At 40.1% G+C, this 26,590-nt stretch overlaps 2 protein-coding genes and 1 long non-coding RNA gene across 3 annotated transcripts in view; 1 reads left to right on the top strand and 2 right to left on the bottom strand.

Annotated features, from left to right (window-relative positions):
- The window catches only part of LOC134649686 (uncharacterized), a 272,457-nt gene extending 266,332 nt beyond the window's left edge, over nt 1-6,125 (bottom strand). Inside the window, exon 1 of the long non-coding RNA XR_010096987.1 lies at nt 5,870-6,125. This is a non-coding gene — a long non-coding RNA (uncharacterized LOC134649686). The remainder of the gene's footprint in view (nt 1-5,869) is intronic.
- LOC134649482 (esterase FE4-like) lies at nt 2,430-5,273 on the top strand. The gene is made up of 4 exons (XM_063504238.1): nt 2,430-2,527; nt 2,709-2,883; nt 3,086-4,386; nt 5,038-5,273. The coding sequence occupies exons 2-4, from the start codon at nt 2,719-2,721 to the stop codon at nt 5,249-5,251; spliced, it is 1,680 nt and encodes a 559-aa protein (XP_063360308.1). The 5' UTR covers nt 2,430-2,527; nt 2,709-2,718; the 3' UTR covers nt 5,252-5,273.
- A 701-nt stretch (nt 6,126-6,826) lies between the features above and the next one.
- Nucleotides 6,827-26,215, bottom strand: LOC134649668 (importin subunit alpha-7). Its single transcript, XM_063504507.1, has 11 exons — nt 26,205-26,215; nt 23,149-23,322; nt 22,464-22,676; nt 17,875-18,098; nt 16,127-16,236; nt 15,477-15,630; nt 12,119-12,323; nt 10,409-10,536; nt 9,471-9,637; nt 8,439-8,666; nt 6,827-7,203 (listed from the first exon to the last, which is right to left on the bottom strand). Exons 2-10 carry the CDS (start codon nt 23,320-23,322, stop codon nt 8,482-8,484), a joined length of 1,560 nt encoding a protein of 519 aa, XP_063360577.1. The 5' UTR covers nt 26,205-26,215; the 3' UTR covers nt 6,827-7,203; nt 8,439-8,481.
- Nucleotides 26,216-26,590: the final 375 nt, after the last annotated feature.

The following is a 26,590-nucleotide window of genomic DNA, read 5'->3' as shown; positions in this document are numbered from 1 at the left end:
ATTGTTACTGTATTTTTAAGCAGGGATGTTGCGAACATCCGCATCCGCATCCGCAACCGCGGAACTTCCGCATTATTTTCAACATCTCAAACAAAGGACCTCAGCGACCTTCGTACTCAGAACTTCGTACCTGGGTCTCAAGGATCTTCATAGGTACGGTAAATGAACAGCTAATTTACTTTAGGTATCGGTACTTGTAATTAAATCTGATGTAACTGAAAATAGTTAAGACTGAGTTATTCTCAAAAAAGATACATTAATTTCGTTTATTTATAACAAAGAAAAAAGATCCGTTTTTAAAATCCTCACCACAACACTTTTAATTGGACAGTCGCCATCAGATTTATCGGAGCTGACAAGGTACTCAAAAATATCTGAACATTCACTTTAATGACGATAATAGAGCTTTATCCAGATATTTGTGAACACCTTAATCGCTCCGATATAGCCAAATCCAGTTCAAGAGAAATAAAGATGTCAAACAGCTAGCTGATTCGGTTAACCAATTTTTACGCGCGCCCATTTTGTTGATATGTGAGGTAAAATAATGGTCCGTATGATTCCGCAGTAAGGTTCGCCCACACACCGCCATATGCGCAAACAAATGAAGGGGAAGCCGCAAATGTACCGACCTCAACGTAGGACCGTTACCTTCACACCCGTTTGTAAAACCCTCAAATATATTGCTTTTGCGGGCTAATCCCTAACGCAAGCTCTATCTCTCTTAGGGCCACTTGCACCATTTCACTAACCCAGGGTTTACCGGTTAAACCATTAACTCAGTGTCAAATTGTACTGGTAACCATGGTAACTCCAGGTTTAACCGGTTAACCCCGGGTTAGTGGAATGGCGCAAGTGGCGCTTAATGTCGCCGGAATTTCAATGTGTGTGCCAATTCTCGGGGTCGATCAAGATAAATGGCTACTTATTTGAGATCTCATAGAAGTAGCGATGGCGTTGCCGTTACTAGAGTCAGACCAAGAAAAGTCTGCAGCGGATTTGACAGCCCTCGCAGTGCCAGTGTTATTATAAACGTCAAACTTCTATGAAATTATGACGTGTAAATAACACTTGCACTGCGTGGGCTATCAAATCCGCTGCAGACTTTTCTTGGTCTGACTCTATCGCCATCAGTACATTTCACAGTGGTGGTAAAATACGGCTAACAAAAGTTTTCCTCTACAGTCTACATCTTTGGTAAGTCGGAGGGGCCTTTTGCTAGTTTTTGGCGCTATCTGCCTCTCTCAGTATCTGGCGCTACCTACCACGAAGCACGAAAATCGAAATTTCGTTATCTGCCTCTCTATCGCTCGAATGGGCCCTCTGAGGGCCTACCGCGAACCATGTTCGACGTGTTGCCTCCCTGGCACACTTACGTACGAATTTACAAGTGCGACAGAGAGGCAACACGTCGAACGTGGTTCGCGGTAGGCCCTCTGGTCTGACACGATGAATAAGTAACGTCTGGCAAATTTATTTTGCCATTTAAAAGTTGTAAATAAATCTCGGTAAAGTAAGGACGCTAAGCACAAATAATTTCGTACATTGGCCCGCCTGTTCCTATTGTTCCTAATACTATCGCACGCGCATAATATCGTAAATTTATGGTAAATCTTTGGTAGCAAACTAGTAGTCTCTGCGGAAAGAGAAGAGTCGTGGAATGTGGGAGGCCATACATTCTACGACTCTTCTCTTTCCGCAGACTCTGTACCTTTATTTCCTGAAAATAAAAAAAGATAAATCTTCGCGCAAAAAAGGCAGTCGGCCTCCTTGTGACGTCATAATAGCAGTGCCCGATCTACCGCGAACACCGGAATTCGTAAATTGCGGGTATCTTTCTCTTTTGCTCCAAGTAAGGCGTAATTAGAGTGACAGAGAAAGATCCCCGCAATTTGCGAACTTCGGTGTTCGCGGTAAACCCTCAGTCAGTAACAAAGAAACATCAAATGTGCAGTGCAAACTTTTCGCGGTTGTTAGAGACTGTGCGGAAAGAGAAGAGTTGTGGAATGTATGGGGCCCAATACATTCCACGACTCTTCTCTTTCCGCACAGACTCTACAAATTTAACCCTTGTTTCTGCTATAGTGACGTCGGTCACGAGAAAAACTGGTGGTTGGAGTTTCCGGGTACTTTGGTGAAAGTCCCCTAATTTCGCCTGTGAACCATTTTAGAACATCCCCATTTACGTCAGCTGTCAGCAGTTCATTGACATTGACAGATTTGACATTGACAGTTAAATTAGTGACCCGATATCAACAATCACGAGATTGTGGAGAATTATAATCAATTATTTATTATTCTTTAATTAACTGACAGACAGGTGTGGTACCTGTCTGTCAGTTAATTAAAGAATAGTCCTCGTGCTTGTAAACATCAGCATTAGCTAAACAGGATTTGAGATTAAATATGTAAAAATTATGAACTATATGATTTTAGTATACCATCAATTATTCGATGGACGAAATTACACTACGGAAATTTAATTACTCTCAGAGAATTCGTACATATCGTTAAATTAATTAATAAGGTAAGAAATAATTATACAATAACCTTGAAAACAGAAGTACTTTAACTTAACGATGAGAAAAACACATATGATGAAACATCTATAAATAATGTACATGTATTGGTACTTAATATTATCTTTAAAATCCTTGCCTACTATTGTATGATTCCTACAGACAAGTTTTGATTGCACCATTCCATAGATTTGGAATAATGCATCCTGCCTCAGAAGATACACAATCCGGGCAGGCCACCTGTGTAGTGCAAACACGAGAGGGGCCTATACGCGGTTATATTGACAGAAATGATGAGGGAACTTACTACAAATTCAAAAGCATACCTTTTGCCAAGCCTCCTATTGGCCCCTTACGATTTATGGTATGTACATATTTAATAATTATTATTTCATTGCTTTATTTTTAATTGATATTCTTGAACTACATTTACCTAGTTGTAAAGGTATAAGTGCTTAACTGCTTATGTGAAATGCTTTAAACCGTTTATGTACACATCATTTATAGGATTATTTTATAATTAAGTATGCCAATTTCATATAGTTATTACATTTCATTAATTTTAGCCACCTCAACCTATTGCTCCATGGGCTGAAGAACTAGACTGCACCACGAATTCGCCTACGCCTGTATGTGTTGGCCGCGAACGAAAGATGATTGGCACAGAGGACTGTCTATATCTCGAGGTCATCAGTCCCAACATCAAACCTAACAAGCCCATGCCCGTCATGTTTTTTATGCCCAGTTATGGGTTTGGATTTCGTCTAGAAGAGATTTATGATGCATCTTTAATAACCAATCATGATGTTGTCTATGTGATTTGCAATGGAAGGTTGGGGCCATTTGGCTTCTTGTCTATTAATGACATATCTGCACCAGGTAACAATGGACTGAAAGACTTAGTATTAGGTCTGAAATGGGTTCAGAGAAATATACATACCTTTGGAGGAGATCCAAAGAACGTCACTATATTTGGTTCAAGTTCAGGTGGCTCTATGGTGCATTTCATGATGCTTTCCCCAATGGCTACTGGGCTATTCCACAAAGCGATTATTCAAAGTGCCACAGCATTAAATAATTGGTCTATAGATAAGAACCCAACCGCAGTAGTAACAGAACTGGCCATGAAGTTGGGCATACAAACAAGCTATATGGTTACAGTCATAGAGAAAATAAAAAAATGCTCAAAAGATGAAATTACATCTGCCTGGATGGACATGGTCCAAGAAGGTATTGCGCGATTTGAAGGTAATTTTGTGGATTCAGTCTTTAAGCCCTGCATTGAACAAGAGTTTGAGGGCCAACCCACGTTTCTTACAAGAAGCCCAATATTAATTGTTAAATCTGGTAATTTCAATAAAGTGCCATTTATAATTGGAAGCAATAATAAAGAAGGCGAGTTTGTGCGCTTTATTGGTGTCAATTATTATGACTACAAAAAGATAAATGAAAATGTAAGACATATGGTTCCAAAACCAATAGCAGTAGAAGATAATTTAGACCAAGTAATAGGGCAAAAGATTTTGAAGTTTTATTCAGGTGGTGATGATTTTATGAATGAGGATAGTAAAGACCAATATATACAACTTATTAGCGACTTCTTTTTTATATACCATGTAACCAAAACTGTCCAACTGCACAAAACCTTTGCACCAGAATGTCCAATATACTACTATATCTTAACCCATGCCGGGGAATGGAGATTGCCAGAGGATTTGGAATTATTTAATTGTGTTGGACATCATGCAGAGATACCTTATATATTCCGTATTGCAATCCCGGGATCGCCACCTTGCAGGGGCAGTCGCGACTCTGTTACCACTAGAAGCAGAGTTGTCAAAATGTGGACCAACTTTGCCAAATATGGGTATGTCATTCATGATTTCATTGATGTATGTAATAGTATTTACGATTGACAAAGGAATATCTTTATTTTATGATATAGGAGGCAAACGAGCAGACGAATCGCCTGATGGTAAGCGATTATCGTCGCTCATGGGCACCGCAACACCAGAGTGGTTGTAAGTGCGTTGCCGGAATTTAAGATGGGAGGCTCTTTACTTGAAGGTATGAAGGTCGTATCGGTCCGGAAATACCGCAAGCCACATTTCATTCCAGTTTAGCTGTGCGAACCCAGCTAAGGATTCATCAAAAATAAACTAATATTTCGCATCCGATATCCTGGTCTTTTGTATTAAATTAAATCTGGACCAATATTTTGTTTAGAACTTGTAGCTCACGGCAATAAAAATCCTTCAAAATTATCTGGCTATGTAACATTTACGTCAAACTTCAACCTTTAAAGCCTTCACACTCGTGCGCGAATCGCAGCGCGAAGCCGCGAACGCGAGTGTGGCGTCGATTTCGCAGATCTGCGAATCAGGCTTAAGACATGTAGGCCGCGAAGGGTTGTCCCCGACGGTTGGTCCACCATAGAAAATTGGAATTTCGCGCCTTTTTCTACTGGGACAAAATGGGTTAGCCAGAGTATAACTTCATCCTTTTCTTTTGTTTTCAGAAACCCAACACCCGATGAAAACGATCCGCTTCTACAGATTAAATGGGACCCAGTAGATAACGCCAATAAGTTGAATTATTTAAATATCGGATCTGAACTCACCAAAGGAAGGAATCCGTTCAGGGACAGAATGGCGTTCTGGGACGATCTGCTCCACCAGCATAAGTTCCTGAAAATACTGAGTTTCTTCCAGGATTTCGGAATGGCTTGCTGATATGAATATACAGTAAAACCCTCTAAGATTCTCACTATGAAAAAATTGAATAACAAATTGCAGGAACCAGTGTAAAAAAATGTTTATTACGCGGGAAATCGTATTAAACGTGATAGCAGGTACTAAAAGAGGTCTACTGTATCATGGTTTGACCTTGTCCAAGTTTCACTATCACAGGGATAGCTATATTTTTACTACTTAATTATGCATTTTAGAAAATTTATTCATTCCAATATTTCATTCAATTATTAAGGTTCAAGATGGAACTCGTTGATGTCGTTGTGCACTTATAAACATTAAAACGTAAGAGAAAAAAAACGGCCAAGTGCGAGTCGGACTCGCCCATGAAGGGTTCCGTATTTAGGGGATTTATGACGTATTAAAAAAAACTACTTACTAGATCTCGTTCAAACCAATTTTCGGTGGAAGTTTGCATGGTAATGTACATCATATATTTTTTTTAGTTTTATCATTCTCTTATTTTAGAAGTTAGAGGGGGGGGGGGCACACATTTTACCACTTTGGAAGTGTCTCTCGCGCAAACTATTCAGTTTAGAAAAAAATGATATTAGAAACTTCAATATCATTTTTGAAGACCTATCCATAGATACCCCACACCTATGGGTTTGATGAAAAAAAAATTTGAGTTTCAGTTCTAAGTATGGGGAACCCCCAAAATTTATTGTTTTTTTTTCTATTTTTGTGTGAAAATCTTAATGCGGTTCACAGAATACATCTACTTACCAAGTTTCAACAGTATAGTTCTTATAGTTTCGGAAAAAAGTGGCTGTGACATACGGACGGACAGACAGACATGACGAATCCATAAGGGTTGCGTTTTTTGCCATTTGGCTACGGAACCCTAAAAAGTGATAATTGTGCAATTGAAATGTTTTTATACTATTTTTATTTTAAATATATTTACATAATTATGTTATTTGTAATATTTCTTTCTTCCATATTATTTAGTATCCTATCTACAGGGCCGCCTTAAACTATGGTGGGGCCCTTGGGCACATAAGAATTTGGGGCCCTTTTGGAAAGTAAAGAAAGCTAATTAAACTAACATTTTTCTACTATGATCTACTTATTATGGGTAATCAAATATACTGTTACTGTCTGTCCTTGGGGGCCCCCTGAGGATGGGAGCCCTGGGCACAGGCTCCGTGTGCCCTTATGGTAAAGACGGTACTGATTTCAAGATGCATTCAAATTACTACACATCGGTAACTCGTGGCATTTAGGTAGCACTTAAAAGATTAGTTTAATTAATTCCTTTTTTTAGTGGTTTCTTTTTCTCGACTCGTATAGGAAGAACATTGTCACATCACTAGTCTGTTAGAAACTGTCAAGTGCTACCTAAATGCCACGAGTTACCGATGTGTACAAATGACATACGTACATCTCGATCTAACGGATAAGTGCGTCCTGTATTGCCTTGGATCGCCAAGTATGTAAGCCCAAGCAATTACGCCTAAAATATTTATACATAGTGCGTATTATTTTTAGTACCTAATAATATAATATATGATGGGTCTAAAAGGCTACGGAAAGGAATAAATAAAAAGGACCAATAGGTGTTACCAATTTTGTTATAATACATACAGTCAATTAAAACGTTACTTTCCACATAACAATATACAGGTATGTATATTTAATATTAACAAATATTAGCCACTATTGTTGCCAACAAAATATATTCATTTTTCTAAAAAATATATGATCTAGATATGCCATTATCTACACAGCAAATAATAAGAAAGCGCGTTTATTTGTAACAATTATCATACATATAAATTAATAAAATCACATGTAGTACCTACATTGGTGCAAATATAATTTCACTCTGGTGTTTGATTTGGTCAGCAAACCACACTAAGGACTTCATAGGTATTCCCTTGTTTCGCTTCATACTTCATTAATATGTTATCACTAGTTTTATTTTGATACATCTGCAATAGAAATAAGCAGATTAATAAAAATAATATGATGACTAGTCCAATAACATTTTCGAGCGTCTAGACCGATATTATTATACATGTTTAAATAAACTATGTGCCCGTACCTATTGAACATATTTATTACTACTTGACAAATTGTCAATATAAGTGAACCATTTTTTGTCTACATTTTCATTAAAATCTTGATTTGTAATTACTATTTGTATATACTCTCATCAATAATAGCTAAGAAAAGAGAAAAATGGAGAAAGCAGAAAAGGAGAGCGGACTTTGAAAAAGATATTAGTAGACACTTTGATTTATTTCAAAAAAGGCAACAGTTTTTATATTGATTTTGTTCGTTTCTTGATTTTTTGTATTACAAAAATTGTTGTTTATCTTGGCCAACGCCTTGTGATGTAATTCGAGTTTTTACAGATTTAGAAGCAGATACCAAATAAAAACCACAACGATTGAGACGGCACATCCTTTGAACGCCACAGTCGGCATGTATGTTTTACCGTCCATAACCATGGATGAATTGAATTGACTGGTAATCGTATAATCTGAGATGTTTTTCAAAAATGGTCAAACTATTACGTTATTTATGCTTACATTAAAATTACTTTATAAATGCGTAAGGTCGGGACGAGACTAAGAACTAACAAACCAAAAGTAACAGGTTGTTTTGACTATGAAACTTGACAGCCCTGGCGCCCTACTATACTTCGTTTCTTTTAGCATTAGAAATAAGGTAAACAATCTTGATGTGTCTTTTAATTGAAAAAAAAAAACATTTTAAAAATAAATTACGGCAAAAATGTAACAATTATGAATCTAATACGATCATTTATATTCTTCTGCTTTCATAATTAATAGTTACTGATTTTTAAAAAGCGTTTTTCAATTAAAAGACATGTCAAGATCGCTTACCTTTTTTCAAGTTCTTTCTAATGCTAAAAAAAACGAACTTTAGTGGGCGCGCGGCGTACACCACTGTGCTGATCGTTACGGGGGAGGCCCCGGGGGAGGGAAGGACCAACCCGCCTTCCCGCCGCCTATGACGTTCCATGGTTTTTGGAGCATTGTTCATTTTTTTGTCTGACAATAAATGTGTTAACTGATGATTCGTCAACCTTCAAGGGTCACCAATGGCTAATTAAAAGTATTGTCAATTTAGTATAATAAAAATAGTCCTGACAGTGAAAAGGCTAGAAGATATGTTTGATTTAAAACGGAATACTAACTGCACAATAAGCGTGTATAGTGGTACGGGTAGCGTAGGCCCGGTTAGAAGTTGAAGCTGCCAGCCAGGCCGTCCGCGTTGAACTGGTACGCGTCGGTGGTGGACGACACGGCCGGCGCCAGCCGCCCGTCCTCCTCCTCAGACCCGAAGTAGTTCTCGATTATCTCGAACGACTTCTTGTAGATCTCGAGGTTTTCGTGCGATTGAAGGAACTCGATTTTGTCGAGGCCTGGAAAAGAGTCACTTATAGTACACTGACAATCCAACCCAATTCTTTCGTGAAACCGATGCTGCCAAAAATACGGGGGGACGAGGTGAGCGAATCCCGTGCCGTGATTGGTCCGTTCAGACACGGACCAATCACGGCACGGGATTGACTCGAAGATGGAGTAACGCTACCGTATGTGTGGCAGAGGGGGTAGCGCGACTATGCTATGTCTAGAGGTTGGATTGTCTGTGTGTAGGTACTTGCAAGATTGTTTGAAACTTCAGTTTTATGACAGTCAGATCTTATGGAGACCTCGTAAAAGAAAGGATTGGATAAGTTTAGACAAAGATTCGTTGTTTACATAAAGTTTGTATTACCTAATGCTACTTTCAATGCACGTGATTAATACATATCTTCAAAGCTTCTTTGTTGTCAATAAATTCTGATCTACTTATTTTGACAGTAAGATCAATGTAAAACAGATTATAGTTTGTTATGACGCTTCATAAATGTATTGTTTTGTTACAAAAGTTAATTTCTGGTCTTTTGAACCCTAAAACATCAGTGATGTTTTCATTGACCGAGCGTTAGCGAAGGTCTCCGTTTCCCCTTGGACAAAAATGCTTTCGTATGTCCGAAGGTTCTCCTCTACAGATCGCAATTCTCAACCGATTCCAATAAAATGTGAGCAGGTTCGATGATTATATAGATATATTTTTTGTCAATTAAGTTAAGTGGCGGAGTCATACATTTATTCAGTTTAAGACTTTTAAGTTTGCTCTTGAAGTCACAGAGCCACTAGTTGTAAAAATAGTATTTTCTTACCGAAGCATTCTTCAATAAGCACCGCATACGGATTGTCCTGGTGGTCAGACTGCTGGCCGGCCTTCAGTATATTGTCAATTCCGTTGAGTGCTACTTGCACTGTCTTCGGGTCCGCTAATGTTAATAAGTCACATAGTGGTGGTATGCAACCTTGTTCGACTAAGTACCTGAAAGTAAAATCTAAAATTAGTTTTAAAATACATCAAGTATTATTGTCCACAATAAAACGGCAAAATGACATATCAATACCACTTATTCTTGTTGTTTGACACCATTGAGAATCACTGTTTCTCTGTTCACACTTCACAGTCAGTCAAATGCAGAGAGAGGTGACCCATCTGCATAGAAGTGTGTTTGCAGGGGGAGTCACCCACAGAACATATTAAAGAGGTTAGAATGGCTATCGCGTGCAGTTAGTATCGGAACCGGTGTCGCCGCTCGTTCCTCTCCACATTTACTAACACTCGCGCAACGGTAGTAAAAACTTGTGTGCGTGGTGAATGGATACGCCTCCTTTAGACAGATTTGATGTCTGGCTTCTTAATCTGAAGGTTATTGTAGCGCAAAAGGCATGTTTACTTCGTTTTTCGGTCAGCGCGGGCGAGTAGCATGCGAGCGTTTGCTCAAAACCGGCGGCGACACGTACCCTGCTCGCATCGCCATTCTAACTTGTTCTGTGGAGTCACCTCTCTCTGCCGCTGACTGTACATAATTGTATGGGAATATGGCACAGACATTTGAACAAGAAAAGTCCGTAAGACCTTACGTCTTTAGCAGCAAGCTGATTCGAATACGAGTAAGTATATATATATTTCTTTACTTACTATGTTAACTAGTGCAACTTCTAATTACATTACAAAGTTTAAGTAGTGTAAGTAGATTTAAAGTTTAAACAATAACAGTTAGAAATAAGTATAGATCAAATCCTGGTGTCGTACCTTATCTGTGCGTGACTACCGCCGCTGGTAGCGTTTGTTATCGCCCACGCCGCTTCTTTCCTAGTTTTGAACTCGGCTTGCCTTAAAATTTCTATTAATGTTGGGAAAATGTTTGCGTCTATAACAGCCTGAAACACACAATATTTATATTACAATTGAGTTCAGGTAAGTTACAGTGTATTTGAGTTTACGTTATTAGCAGACGTTTAAATACTAATGTGATGATTAAAATAAATAATAGTAGTAGTGAAGTTAGTAGCTGCAGTTGTGTGATCATTCCGATTACGATTCTACAAAATTATAAAACGATTGTTAATAAGTATGTGCAGGTTTTCGGTGAAGGAAAACATCGTGAGGAAACCGGACTAATCCCAATACGGGCCTAGTTTACCCTCTGGGTTGGAAGGTCAGATGGCAGTCGCTTTCGTAAAAAGTAGTGCCCACGACAATTACTGGGATTAGTTGCCAAGCTGACCCCAGGCTCCCATGAGCCGTGGCAAAAAATGCCAGGACAACGCGAGGAATATGATGATGTAAATAATATGTATGTACTAGCAGCAACATTTCTGACGATAGACTTTGTGTCGTTGCAATAGGATTAAGCATGTACTAGATAACTACATGCTCTAAGGTAGTGTTTTGAACCTATGGGTCGCAAATAGTGTTCTGAATAACGCTCATTTCGAGGCTTAAAGACTCGAACCCTTAAGACTCTCGAGGCTTAACGCCTCAAAGGCGGCTAAGACGATTTCTTACCTCCATACGCGTAAAATAAATAAATACAATTCTCAAATATAGTCGAGTCTTTAAGCCTAAAAATAAGCGTTATTCACAACACTGGTCGCAAACCCCTTGGAGGTAGCGGGGGCTAGAAGAGCCACACAACAGGTTACCAACAGCATAGAGAAAAAAATACATAGAGTGCTCACTCCATACATCAGTCTATTAATTTCAGTGTCTACATCTAGCATCGAGTAGCGGAACTATCAGTACTGCTACTTGAAAATAGATGTAGCACCGACCGGAAAGTCTTATCTCAACAGCATAAGACTTTCCGGTCGGTGGCGACATCTATTGTCAAGTAGCAGTACTGATAGTTCCGCTACTCGATGCTAGATGCTAATAGTCTTTTTGGTACTAAAACTGATGTATGGAGTGAGCACTCTATGTATTTTTTTCTCTATGCCAACAGCTATATCATGTCAAGGGCATCGTGGGGATTCAAGCAGGGGGTGTCACTCCGCAGTTTAGGTACATTTGGCCGGCGCGCCCATCGGACAGGCGTATAGCAGTGGGCTGCCGCTCGGCGTGCACGATAGTCGTGTCACGTGGCGCTCACGCAAAATTGAAAATACACAATGGCTTCGAAACTTACTCCGCGAGAATCAGACATGCTATTTTCGGATAAAACATGTATGTTTACATAATCAACGTTTGTAATTCCTACATATTTATCTTAAAAACAATAAATCAGTGGGTATAGGTATAAAAACTTGTCAAGTGATAACCCCGTGCCGACACTCACAGCTCGGTCATAAAACTGCGGCGCGCAAAGAAGATTCACGGTTCGTGCGCGGTTATAAGTTTCAATTTTGCTTGCAGGCGGCGATATAGGTGTAATTTTATACCTAAACCTGACTTTTGTGAAGGGGTGAATTTTCTGTACGGTAGTACTATTAGTTATTCTGTGATTCAAGTTCGGATACGCACCTGTATTTGTGCCGCGTTGCCCGCAGTGATGTTAGACAGGGTCCAGCAGGCCTCCTTGCGCAGCGCCTCGGCGCCGGACCGCAGCAGCGCGTGCAGCGACCCGAGAGGGTTGCAGTTGAGGACGGTCTGCGTCTGAGAGTCGTCGCCCGTCACTATGTTGCCGACGGCGCGAAGGGCCGCCGAGACCACTGTTGATTTGTTGTGCCTGAATATTTTTTTTTTAATAAATCATTTGGTCATAAGCATAAGGTAATTTCGGAAATCGGACTATCCCGAAAATGATTTAAAAATCACTCATATTCCGTTGTAATATTAAAATTCCTTTTCGGAACTATCCGCAACTTCGTTTGTATATTTTTATCGGATTCACCCGAATACACGTTATTATACTTTTGAAATTTTAATACTTTTAGAACCGACGCTAATAGTGGTCGAGATACTGAGTACCTAGCTAAGTTTTTCAGTATGTGAAATTTCATTAAAACCTACCTAAAGTCAGGTTTCGCGGTGATCTTTGACTGAATGAATACGAAATACGTCAATTGTCGTCTTGGGTTGTAGCCTAATATCAACATTCGTGCATTCCGACAAGATTCACGATGACGCGCCGCACATGATAGCCGTAGCGTTCAAAGGGTTAGAACCATTTAATTTCATTGTTCACTAATTATGGTGTATTAAATTTAGTCGTTTTATGATCAATTTATAAATGGCGAGGATCAAAATCTAAAATGTGAGTCTGAAGTCAAAACAAAAGACTCGGAAACCGTAGTTAAGAACAGACACACTTGTTTTTTTCTTTACCTTTAATAATGTTATTATTAGTAACCGGTACGGATACCAAGTGAAAATCACAAAGAAACATGCACACACTTGACACACTATTGTTTTGTTCATATTATGCAATCGGCACTTAAAATAGTTCAGATAAACTCGGCATTGAATAGTAATTGCGTTAAAGTGCAAACGGTGAAGTTAAGAGGTTATCGAAAACCAGTTTTCCATGACTCGACGACTTTTACAAAATACATCCTGTACGACAAGGTGCGTCTCAGTTTGAATTTTGTTGGCTTCTATATGTATCTGACGTCCCTAAATAATTTGTAATAAATCTATTAATTTCAATGTTTTCACGTCAAAAAGACTTTCAGTACGTCACTTTTAGAGTGACCGAGTATTTGCCAAGCGAGCCCACATCGAGGCAGCCTATTGAGTTATACGCCGGAGTCTAAGACGGCCTGTATCAGATATTGTTAGGTCCATCTGAAAGGTACGAGAGCGCCGAGCATTCATACCTATCCTCATTTGAGGCAACATGTTGTTTAAGTATTAAACACTCACTGGAGTAACTCGACGAGTCGCCGACACACGCCGGCGTCTATGACGGCCTGTATCATCTCGTTGGGTCCATCGGAGAGGTACGAGAGCGCCGAACATTCATACCTATAGCGAGTCCTCATTTGAGGCAACTTGTTGTTTAAGTATTAAACACTCACTGGAGTAGCTCGACGAGTCGCCGACACACGCCGGCGTCTATGACGGCCTGTATCTTCTCGTTGGGTCCATCGGAGAGGTACGCGAGCGCCAGGCATTGCATACCTAAAGCGAGTCCTCAATTGAGGCAGCATGTTGTTTAAGCATTAAGGTGACAGGCCATTTCCAACCGCAGCTGCACTACTGTTCATTTTACTATGGAAATTGACAGTAACAGCGACGCGTTCAGTACCAGTAGTGCAGCTGCGGTCAGAAATGGAATGTTACCCTTAAACACTCACTGGAGTAACTCGACGAGCCGCCGACACACGCCGGCGTCTATGACGGCCTGTATCTTCTCGTTGGGCCCATCGGAGAGGTACGCGAGCGCCAGGCATTGCATACCTATAGCGAGTCCTCATTTGAGGCAGCATGTTGTTTAAGTATTAAACACTCACTGGAGTAACTCGACGAGCCGCCGACACACGCCGGCGTCTATGACGGCCTGTATCATCTCGTTGGGCCCGTCGGAGAGGTACGAGAGCGCCGAGCATTCATACCTATAGCGAGTCCTCATTTGAGGCAACTTGTTGTTTAAGTATTAAACACTCACTGGAGTAACTCGACGAGCCGCCGACACACGCCGGCGTCTATGACGGCCTGTATCTTCTCGTTGGGCCCATCGGAGAGGTACGCGAGCGCCAGGCATTGCATACCTATAGCGAGTCCTCATTTGAGGCAGCATGTTGTTTAAGTATTAAACACTCACTGGAGTAACTCGACGAGTCGCCGACACACGCCGGCGTCTATGACGGCCTGTATCTTCTCGTTGGGTCCATCGGAGAGGTACGCGAGCGCCAGGCATTGCATACCTATAGCGAGTCCTCATTTGAGGCAGCATGTTGTTTAAGCATAAGGGTAACAGGCCATTTCCAACCGCAGCTGCACTACTGTTCATTTTACTATGGAAATTGACAGTAACAGCGACGCGTTCAGTACCAGTAGTGCAGCTGCGGTCAGAAATGGAATGTTACCCTTAAACACTCACTGGAGTAGCTCGACGAGTCGCCGACACACGCCGGCGTCTATGACGGCCTGTATCTTCTCGTTGGGCCCATCGGAGAGGTACGCGAGCGCCAGGCATTGCATACCTAAAGCGAGTCCTCATTTGAGGCAGCATGTTGTTTAAGCATTAAGGTGACAGGCCATTTCCAACCGCAGCTGCACTACTGTTCATTTTACTATGGAAATTGACAGTAACAGCGACGCGTTCAGTACCAGTAGTGCAGCTGCGGTCAGAAATGGAATGTTACCCTTAAACACTCACTGGAGTAGCTCGACGAGTCGCCGACACACGCCGGCGTCTATGACGGCCTGTATCTTTTCGTTGGGCCCGTCGGAGAGGTACGCGAGCGCCAGGCATTGCATACCTAAAGCGAGTCCTCATTTGAGGCAGCATGTTGTTTAAGCATTAAGGTGACAGGCCATTTCCAACCGCAGCTGCACTACTGTTCATTTTACTATGGAAATTGACAGTAACAGCGACGCGTTCAGTACCAGTAGTGCAGCTGCGGTCAGAAATGGAATGTTACCCTTAAACACTCACTGGAGTAGCTCGACGAGTCGCCGACACACGCCGGCGTCTATGACGGCCTGTATCTTCTCGTTGGGCCCATCGGAGAGGTACGCGAGCGCCAGGCATTGCATACCTAAAGCGAGTCCTCATTTGAGGCAGCATGTTGTTTAAGCATTAAGGTGACAGGCCATTTCCAACCGCAGCTGCACTACTGTTCATTTTACTATGGAAATTGACAGTAACAGCGACGCGTTCAGTACCAGTAGTGCAGCTGCGGTCAGAAATGGAATGTTACCCTTAAACACTCACTGGAGTAGCTCGACAAGTCGCCGACACACGCCGGCGTCTATGACGGCCTGTATCTTCTCGTTGGGCCCGTCGGAGAGGTACGAAAGCGCCCAGCACGCGTCGCTCAACACGTCCGCGTCTGTGTGGTGAAGCAACCGCGCTAGCACTGGAATACCTGCCATGAAACATTTTTTTTTCGAGTAAAACATCTTCCTCTTTCAAACGTAAACTACCAACGTCATAAAAACGGACCGACTGAAATCAGCTCAGTAGTTTTAACTCTAAATTGAAGCAGACAACAAACAGCCTGCTAATAATGGAACATTTATACAACATTTATACAAACGTAAATTACCAACGTCATAAAAACGGACCGACTGAAATCAGCTCAGTAGTTTTAACTCTAAATTGAAGCAGACAACAAACAGCCTGCTAATAATGGAACATTTATACAACATTTATACAAACGTAAATTACCAACGTCATAAAAACGGACCGACTGAAATCAGCTCAGTAGTTTTAACTCTAAATTTAAGCAGACAACAAACAGCCCGCTAAAAAAGTAACATTTATACACACCAATCAAATGTCAGGCTAAAGAACATCTTGTTATAGGTAGTAAATGATAAAATCGTTCCGTGAAAACGTCATGTATATTTCTATAAACAAACCTGGTGCAACAGCTTCGAAGTTAGTCGGGGGATTCTTGCCTCTACAGAGGTTTGACAGTGTCCAAACAGCATTTCTAGTCATTGATAGTCTCGTATATTTATTCAAAATTCTGGAACAAGAATATTGTATATGCATTTTTCTACTCCCGTACTTTTATTTGTCATTTAAAGGGTCGTGCACACATCTTTAAAACCCTATCTTAAAGTTGTCAAGACAAGTCTTTAGTCTATTCCCTAAAAAAGCATTTGTGCATACACGCATTATCTTTTTGGCCCTTTTACGATACTTCGTGTAATGGCCACTTAAAAAATACATTGTTGCCAACCTTATAGTCGTAACACGCTGTCGCACCGCAACGCGACCTTGGTTCGTCGCACCCATAAGTGAGAGCGAGAAAGAAATATATCTTTCTCGCTCTCGCTTATGGGTGTGAATGTCATATCTGACAAATAAGTGAACCATAGACATGTTTTTTTTTTTAATTTAATTCATTCTTTTCCAGCTCGTACCCTCCATTCTTTGCTACTTCTTGAATATTGTGAATCTTTAATATGAATACTATTGTGCCTGTCGAATGAAAACTTAACTTTTGTGTTAAAAAACAGTGTGTCTTTCAAGTTAAAATAGATGAAGAAATATCAGTAATAGCACAAGAATCACTAAAAACAGGTAGATACCGTAGAGAAGTCCACTAGATGACATGAAAAATATTTGTTAAATTTACAATTTTATTTCAAAGTAAGTGTTTGGTCGTAGAAAAAGTATTGTATGCAACGTTGTTTAACTGAGTCAAAAAATACTCGTGGCGTCTTTATTTACAATTTTCGGCTTCGCCTCAAATTGTTACTCACGCCACTCGCCTTTTTTGACCCCTCTTAAACAACGGTTGCATAAAATACTATAATATGCTGCATCTAAGAGATGCTTTTTCACAATGTATCTGCCGTTTTGCGCCCGTAAAAGAGTTCAAATCTTCAGTCAAATAATGCAATATCAAAAGAGGATAATGAAATAGAGACCTAAATGTACCGACCGCATGGAATGACCTAATGGCCATTAAGCTTTTATACGGCATAGGGAATATATTTGCCACAAAGATTTTGTACTTTATTTCAAACTGATAGGGTTTAATATTACCTAATTATAGACACTCTTAAGGGGCCCACTGGCTACCAGTCCGCCGGACGGTATCGGCCTGTCAGTTGTTCGGAGCTGTCAAATTTTTGTTCTAACTGACAGGCCGATATAGTCCGGCGGACTGGTAATCAGTGGGCCCCTTTATGCCTGTTAATCATAAGGGTTCTTTCTCACCGAACATCCGTTTTTAAATAAAACATATCGGGTGCGGTTTTCTGTATATTGTATATAAATTGAAGCGCTGGTGGCCTAGCGGTAAGAGCGTGCGACTTGCAATCCGGAGGTCGCGGGTTCGAACCCCGGCTCGTACCAATGAGTTTTTCGGAACTTATGTACGAAATATCATTTGATATTTACCAGTCGCTTTTCGGTGAAGGAAAACATCGTGAGGAAACCGGACTAATCCCAATACGGGCCCAGTTTACCCTCTGGGTTGGAAGGTCAGATGGCAGTCGCTTTCGTAAAACTAGTGCCCACGCCAATTACTGGGATTAGTTGCCAAGCGGACCCCAGGCTCCCATGAGCCGTGGCAAAATGCCGGGACAACGCGAGGAAGATGATGGGTGCGGTTTTCTGCAGGATCCCGTTGCAAAGTGCAAAGTGAACTCACTCGAGGAGCGGCGGCAGCACGCCGGCCGCCAGCACGGTGTCGCGGCAGCGCGGCGAGTCGCCGGCCACGTTGCCGAGCGCCCACACGGCCTGCTCGCGCACGTCGTCGCCGGCGCCCGCGCCCACCAGCGCCACCAGCACGCCCACCGCGCCGCTCTCCACCACGATGCGCGTCTGCTCCGCGGACCCCGACGCGATGTTCGTCAGCGCCCATGCCGCTTCGAACTGCACAAATATAATAGTACATTATTGTCGAGGTTCGGAAGTAGCTACTTGCAGGCTGAGGATTCGTTTTAAACGGACGACCTTGGGAGTCCGTTTAATTGAATCCGAAGCAAGCAAGTAGCCTTCCAGCCGAGTCATATATAGTGCTTTTCTCAAAAATGGTGCAAGAAATATAAATATTTTACAGAAGCAACGTTCTAATTTTCACAGAAAAAAGTACAACAATTAAAAAGATTTGCTTGCCGCCTTTAAAAAAAAAAGAAGTGTATTTTTCTGCTGAAAATACGCCAACCTATTTGAGACAACTAAATAGTCGCGGTACCAACATTAAGCCTGTAACCGACTATCGCACCGCACCGCGACCTTCGTCGCACCCATAAGTGAGAGCGAGAAAGAGATATCTGTTTCTCGCTCTCACTTATGGGTGCGACGCTCCAAGGTCGCGGTGCGGTGCGATAGTCTGTTATAGGCTTTTTTAACCGCCTTCAAAAAAAAAGGAGGTTCTCAGTTTGACCCGTATGTATGTATGTATGTATCTATGTATGTATGTATGTATATTTGTTCGCGATTATCTCGCGTTTGGCTGAACCGATTTTGATGCGGTTTTCAGAAAAGTGTTTCTTAAATTCTGGAGAAGGTTTTAGTATACATAGATCTGAGCTGATGCTGAACCCTGGCTGTACCTAGTGGAACTCAGGTTTGGTGCAACATAGGCTCACGCTGTTTTGGTCATCCGACACGCCTTGATGAGCACTTGGGAGAGCAAGTACCCAAGATAGAGCTGATGCTGAACCCTGGCTGTACCTAGTGGAACTCGGGATGTACCTAGTGGAACTCAGGTTTGGTGCAACATAGGCCCACGCTGTTTTGGTCATCCATCTCATCTTGATGAGCACTTGGGAGAGCAGTACCCAAGATAGAGCTGATGCTGAACCCTGGCTGTACCTAGTGGAACTCAGGTTTGGTGCAACATAGGCCAACGCTATTTTCGCCATCTGTTTCGCTGTTGTTGTCGCACTTGGGAGAGCAGTATCCAAGATAGAGCTGATGCACCAAACCACCCTGGCTGGCAGGGTTCACCCTGGCTGTGCCTAGTGGAACTCAAGTTTGGTGCAACATAGGCCCACGCTATTTTGGTCATCCGTCACATCTTGAGGAGCACTTGGGAGAGCAGTATCCAAGACAGAGCTGATGCTGAACCCTGGCTGTACTTAGTGGAACTCAGGTTTGGTGCAACATAGGCCCACGCTGTTTTGGCCATCCGACACGCCTTGATGAGCACTTGGGAGAGCAGTACCCAAGATAGAGCTGATGCTGAACCCTGGCTGTACCTAGTGGAACTCAGGTTTGGTGCAACATAGGCCAACGCTATTTTGGCCATCCGTCACATCTTGATGAGCACTTGGGAGAGCAGTACCCAAGATGGAGCTGATGCTGAACCCTGGCTGTACCTAGTGGAACTCAGGTTTGGTGCAACATAGGCCCACGCTATTTTGGTAATCTGTCACATCTTGATGAGCACTTGGGAGAGCAGTACCCAAGATAGAGCTGATGCTGAACCCTTGCTGTACCTAGTGGAACTTAGGTTTGGTGCAACATAGGCACACTTTGTTTTGGTTAACCGACTTGTCGTCGTGTGCCTATGTTGCGGAGTTCCACTAGGTGGGTCGATGAACTTTTTTCTAACTGCCTTTAAAAAAAGGACGTTCTCAGTTTGACCCGTATGTATGTACGTATGTATGTGTGTATGTTTGTTCGTGATTATCTCGCGTTTGGCTGAACCGATTTTGATGCGGTTTTCAGAAAAGTGTTTGTTACATTCTGGAGAAGGTTTTAGTGTACAGTACATGGATGGTTTGAAAAACCAATTGGACCCGGTAGGTGGCCATGCTATCGGTATACCTACAAACAAATTTATGTTGCTAGAACCGATTTAGATAAAATAGTGGGAGTGGGAGTCGGACTCGGACTGGGACTGGGAATGGGAGTGGGAGTGGGAGGAATATACATACAAATCGTTTAGCTCCAAAACGTCATATTATGTTGTGTCGCGATTATCATCGAGTTAGGCCATCACCAACATTAGTAGACTAAATGGAGAGCCTAACAAACTAGTATTTTAGCCCAAAACCTAAAATAAATGAAGTATATATCTACCTATCACTAAAAAGTAAAAAATAAAATAAATTATACAAAAAATAATTAAAAAATTAAAAATAAACAAAAATAAAACCAAAATAAAATAACTTAATATAATATCTTTTAAAAAAAAAAGGGAACCGCCTTCAAAAAACCAACCCACTGAAAAGTACAAAATAATTTTTATATGGCACCCCTTTACGTGTCCAGTCCCTATCCCACGGCGTAAAGCAATTTTTTGCCAAAAAGTAATTAATACCTAATAATAAGAAAATTAATAATCATCCGGGTAATTACTTAGTTTTTGAAGGCGGTGCCAAACCAACAAAAACAGTCTTTACTATCAATCAGAAAAACAATACGAGTACGTAGTACCTACAAGAACTAAATTAATGAGTAAACTAAGTATGTCTTTATAATGCAAGTAAGTACAGCGTTCTTCGTTGTCTAAAATATCGGTTCTCAAACATTTTGGTTTGGCACCGACTTCAAAAACTAAGTAATTACCCGGATGATTATTAATTTTCTTATTATTAGGTATTAATTACTTTTTGGCAAAAAATTGCTTTACGCCGTGGGATAGGGACTGGACACGTAAAGGGGTGCCATATAAAAATTATTTTGTACTTTTCAGTGGGTTGGTTTTTTGAAGGCGGTTCCCTTTTTTTTTTTAAAGATATTATATTAAGTTATTTTATTTTGGTTTTATTTTTGTTTATTTTTAATTTTTTAATTATTTTTTGTATATTTTATTTTTCTCAAACATGCAATGAAATGTCGTCGCTCCGGGCGTTATATCAGGCTTCGAAGTATCACGTTTAGGGTGGAGCAACTCCAGAGAACTGTAAAGGAATTTCATACGAAATTGAAGGCCTAGGCCGGGAAGTAATTTTTTTTTAAATTCTAATGTAAACATGGGGTCTGTGTCCATGAACAGACTAAACAGCCGAATTAAATATTTTTTTTTTATATTTTTGGTGAATGAATGGTTATCGGACCAAAATATCCGTGTTAACGCCTGTTATACACGAACGTACTGATATTAAGAATACGAATCTGTATGATTCAATGTGTAGATGAATAAATTTAAAATTTTGTCTATACGTAAGTCACCAGAGACCATAGACAATATTTAAAATCCTCTGCATTTATTTTATTTATAGAAATTGAGATTCTTATTATCAGATTGTGTATAATGGCCCTAATAAGGTCTATTCGAACACTACACACGCGAAATACGGACGACTTCCGTAAAAAAAAAACAATTATGGCGTGATTGGAAGAAAAATTAAAAAACTTTTGTTGTGAAGTTGGATTTTTATTATAAAGATTATAAATTTGTTTTTTTGAGTGGTGTATTTTTTTATTTCATTGCATGTTTGAGAAAAGCACTATACATGCCTAGCCGTGAAAAGGTCTTGCCGGCTTCGTATCACTATCCGGCCTCCCTACGGTCGGCCGGCTATACCTACTCACCCGGCAAGCCCTTCTTTCCCGGCGTCTGCAGTAATGTACTATATAATAATTTGGCTGTTTAAGGGACCTATGCCTTCATTTGATATGGCCATTTAAAGTTTTAAAAAGTTTGGAACTCGTTAAATAATGGAATTTGTATGCAACATTGCAGTCCCGAAATCGAGACTGCAATGTTTTTAACTTTTTAATTTTTTGAATGACCATAAACTACGCACTTCGCGACCTATTTTTTAACCGGCAACGTCGACTTTGACGTCCATTTTTGAGAAAATAATAAATAAATATCAGGGGACATCATATGTCAACCAGGGATGTTGCGGATGCCGATTTTTTGACATCCGCGGATGCGGATGCGGATTTTTAAAGGCTGACATCCGCAGAAGCGGATGCGGATGTCAAGATAGGTACATAAAAAACGTCAAATATTACATTTTAGTAATTTTTATTTCAAAAAACCGGCCAAGTGCGAATCTGTGCCACAATCATCTGTTCGTTAAAGCACGTAGTACCTACTCACGTCAGATTTCTCGGTTGCACTCGTGCCGCCCCTACCTTGCTATGTCTTTAGTTTTTATTGCCACATCAGACAGATTATTCTGAAATATTTATTGAGTTGACATAAACGTCTCTATTAACTAATGATAAACCAATTGGCCATATCGTAATTTCACTAAATAGTAAAGCCCCATTGAAATTTTAATAAATTATCTTCTATAAATTATCTATTAATTATTATTCACTGTTTCTCACCTGCAAAGTAGGGTTATTACTACAAGAGAGAAACTCCACAAATTTGGGAACGATGCCGGTCCGTATGACTTCGTCTATAGGCGGGTTGGGCTCGCGACTCAGCAGCTTGCGGAACTTCTGCGTGGCCATCACTTGCTCCTGAGGGTTGTCGCTGTAGAGCGCCGCCACCATCGCGGGGGATATGTCGTCCGACGGGGAGATGTTGATGTCATCCTGAAATATACTGCATTCAAAATGTGCCTACTTCATTGCTTTTATTGCCACAGCCCCACATTTGCAGCGGCAAATCATTTTAGCATAAGGTATATGAAATTTAAAAGTTTTAAAATAAAAACTGTCTTGCATACAACAATGTGCTCAAGAGGAACCTGAAAGCTATAGTTTGTCAAAGGACTGTCTCATTTCAAACATACACAGAGATAACCATATTGTCTTTGTCATACACTAGTACTAGTACCCAAAAGAAAAGGATGAGTATAGCTTTTTTTGTTCTTATTTACTGACAAATTTGGTTTGACCAACTATATTCATATTTTTTTGGCAAACATACTTACCTAAAAAAGCGCCACAATTTTTCAAAAACTCTTGCTAGCTGAACCCACTGTATCATAATTTAATTAGGAATTGTGATCAATGTGAATAGGTGCCACAGCAGTGGTGAGTAAGCTTTAGATTTTCAACCAACCTGTAAGGCAATATCAGGAGCATTCGCCGCTGGCAGAGTAACATTCCGTCGCTTGAATAGCTGCTGCTCCCTCTTCTGTTTCCTTAGCTGGACCCCCTCCTCCTCCCGCCGTCGCCTCAGCTCGTCGGCGCTGAGCCCTACGTTCTTGTACCGATGTTTGTGACCGCCAGACATCTAAACATAAACACAGAATAAATAATAGTACTAGGTACAGAAGACTCACTCTCTAACAAAACGCGTCTGTTACGATCACCACAGATATGGCCGCTAGGTGGCAACAGCGCCACGCGCGGCTTATGGCTAGCCACCAAAATTGGTGTGGAACAGATGTACTTTTAGCTACCTGTAGCAAAGCGACGAAATCGCAGAGTGAGCCATGCCTGACATAAATAAAAAACTTTGGAAAACAATTTCTAGTTTTTGAAAATGGTGTAATATTAAGATATTACAACACATTTATGAAAATTCGCAAGCCTGTTTAAGCTCTATACACATTGTGGAGAGACATCTCTAATGAGAATTTATAGATTATAATGTGTATGTGTGAAGTAACTACATATACACATTTGGTATGCCCCAGCCTTTACAATTTAGAATCTACTTAGCTCAGTATATACTGATGATATCATTACTGCACAATTTCACAGATAATGTAGCAGTATGTTATTTTAAACTAACTGCTAAATCTGACAAGACAAATTCAATAGTTTAGAATGGGTCACCAAATGGCGGACCGCGGTCCGCATCCGAACTGCCAACCTATTTTATTCTTTTGCTTTTCTAATAAACTCAAGGAGAAACGGACCACAATGGTCATTTTATTTCATGGTTCAATGGAATACTGGGAATAATGCATTTCCACAGATTTATTTCAACAAGGAAGCTAACTTCAATGAATTGGTTTTCAATCTATAATGTTAGCAAACAAGTCTAACTATTTATATAATAACAGTACAATAACAACATCCATCAACAAATACTGTATAAGATAAGAATCATATACCCTTGAAAATCAAGTTAATATTGTTTTAGAAATGTAATTGTCTTGGTAACCTTGAATATAACTACAATAATGTATATTCTATTTTTAGAGATATTGAAGCAACCTGGCTTTTGGTAAATGTACTATAAAAATATGGTGTTACACTACTTATTAGAGTAAGATTACTAGTAAAACGTGAGTTTTTATTATTATTATTTATACTTACATGTTTACTTTCAATGTCTCCTTTATTGTTAGTCATTATAAAGTAATCAATACAATCTATTGAATACAACAATTAATTATTTGTGTAAGAGCTACGAGGGGTATTCAAAATATTCTCGGTATGAGAATGAAAACAAACAAGTACGAAAAGTTTGATATTTTTATTTTTCAATATACTCCCCCCCTATGTTCATACACTTAAAAGATCGATCAATTATTTTTTTTAATCCCTCGTAAAAATATTTTTTATCTTTCGTGTAAAAATGCTCTTTCCACGCAGATCCTTTTTAAGATTGGGGAGCAAAAAGAAGTCGCTGGGGGCTAAGTCCGGACTATATGGTGGGTGAGTAACAGTTTTAAACCCACGTTCAACAATAGCTGCCTTGGCAATATGAGCAGTATGGACGGGGGCGTTGTCATGCAGAAGCAGAATACCTTTGGTTAACTTTCCTCGCCTCTTTTCTTTAATTACATCCTTTAATTGACGTAGAATGTTAGCGTAGTACTGTCCTGTGATATTTACACCTTTTTCTTTATAATCGATTAGTAATACTCCTTCACAATCCCAAAATATCGTGGCCATGACCTTGCCAGCTGAAGGGATGACCTTCAACTTCTTGGGATGAGCTGAACCCTTAATGTGCCACTGCATGGACTCTTGTTTACTCTCTGGGTCATAATGATGAACCCAGGTTTCATCTCCAGTAACTATTCTTTGCAGCACCTCATCAGGATTTTCACCGCACAGGTCAATAAAATCGGAACAACAAGCTACACGCATGTCTTTTTGAAGCCGAGTCAGCATTCGCGGAACCCATCTTGCACTTACTTTTGACATATTAAGATGGTCATGTATAATATCATGTACGGTACCAATAGAGAGATTGGTTACTTGTGCTATAGATTTTACCTTCACTCGACCATCTTCCAATATAAGTTTTTCCACTTTATCAATATTTTCTTGTGAAGTAGCTACTACAGGCCGGCCAGGTCTAGGGTCATCTTCAATACTCTCCCTTCCGCGTTTAAACTCGCTTGACCACTTTTGAATGGTAGATAAAGAAGGAGCAGACTCACGGTAAACACAATCCATTTCCTCTTTTATGGTTTTTTGATTTTTACCCTGTTTTGTCAAGAATTTTATCACGCATCGATGTTCTAATTTAGTTAACATTGTCAATTCGCACAGGATGTTCATGTTTGTTCAGCAATTGCAGAAAAACAAAAGACTATCTCGGTTCGAATTATACTTTTTTTTAATGTCAATGAATAAACCTTAGCGGCCATTAACGAAAGAAATTTTTGAAGAGGTCGTAAGATATCAATACCGAGAATATTTTGAACGCCCCTCGTACTTTCGGAAAGAGGAAATACAATAATAATTTATGACAAATAAAAGATGAAGAAAAACTTCTAAAAATAAATAAATTTTTAACCATACATACCTACATAAATATTGTGGTTTACTACCTACAGAAGTTGTAAATCACATTCAACAGACTAGGCAGACTACAGATTAATTCTCTCCATATATGATACAACAATCATACTTAGCAAAACAACATCTGATGAGTATGATGACCATATGAGTACATCCGTATCACACAAGCGAAATAGATTGGCCACTAATTCTAAACAATACGTTGAATCACTACAACGTCAATTGGAAACTGAATAACTGAACATCTCAGTAATTCTTAAGCTAAACAAGCTTACAATCTTCACCAGTGGAAACACTGCAGCTCATTAAAATCAATCATCGCAGCAAGGACATACCGCCAAATAACACAATCAAAATTTCGTGAATGCATATCGAGAAAAGTGGTCGTAAGCTCGCAATCAAACTTACATCGTTAGATGACGACGTTATTGAAGAAATTTTACTGCTGTAGTGAAGTCAATCAGTGTCACATGAAAATTATGAAACATTAACCGCTGACAAATTTAACTAAACGTGATTACAATTACATGAAATTCACTCAATTAAAGCCACCACATTCGTGATTTAATTCGATTGTGCATTACACTTTTTTGCAGACAGACAGACGTCACAGTGCTTTGCTTTTTTTAGAGCTGCGTTCAACACCACCAAAAATGAATTAAAATAATAGACTATGAGATTCATCAAACCAAAATTGGCAATTTGCGGGGCTCTTTCTCTTTTGATCTTTCATCGTATGTCCACCGAATAAAGGTATAAACCATGTATAAACACATGCTAACACAAAATAATGT

The sequence above is a fragment of the Cydia amplana genome, chromosome 7 (genome assembly GCF_948474715.1).
Source record: "Cydia amplana chromosome 7, ilCydAmpl1.1, whole genome shotgun sequence".
In the NCBI taxonomy this organism is placed as follows: Eukaryota; Metazoa; Arthropoda; class Insecta; order Lepidoptera; family Tortricidae; genus Cydia; species Cydia amplana.
Note: the sequence above shows the minus strand (reverse complement) of the source record. Positions and strands in the feature narration are given on the sequence as shown.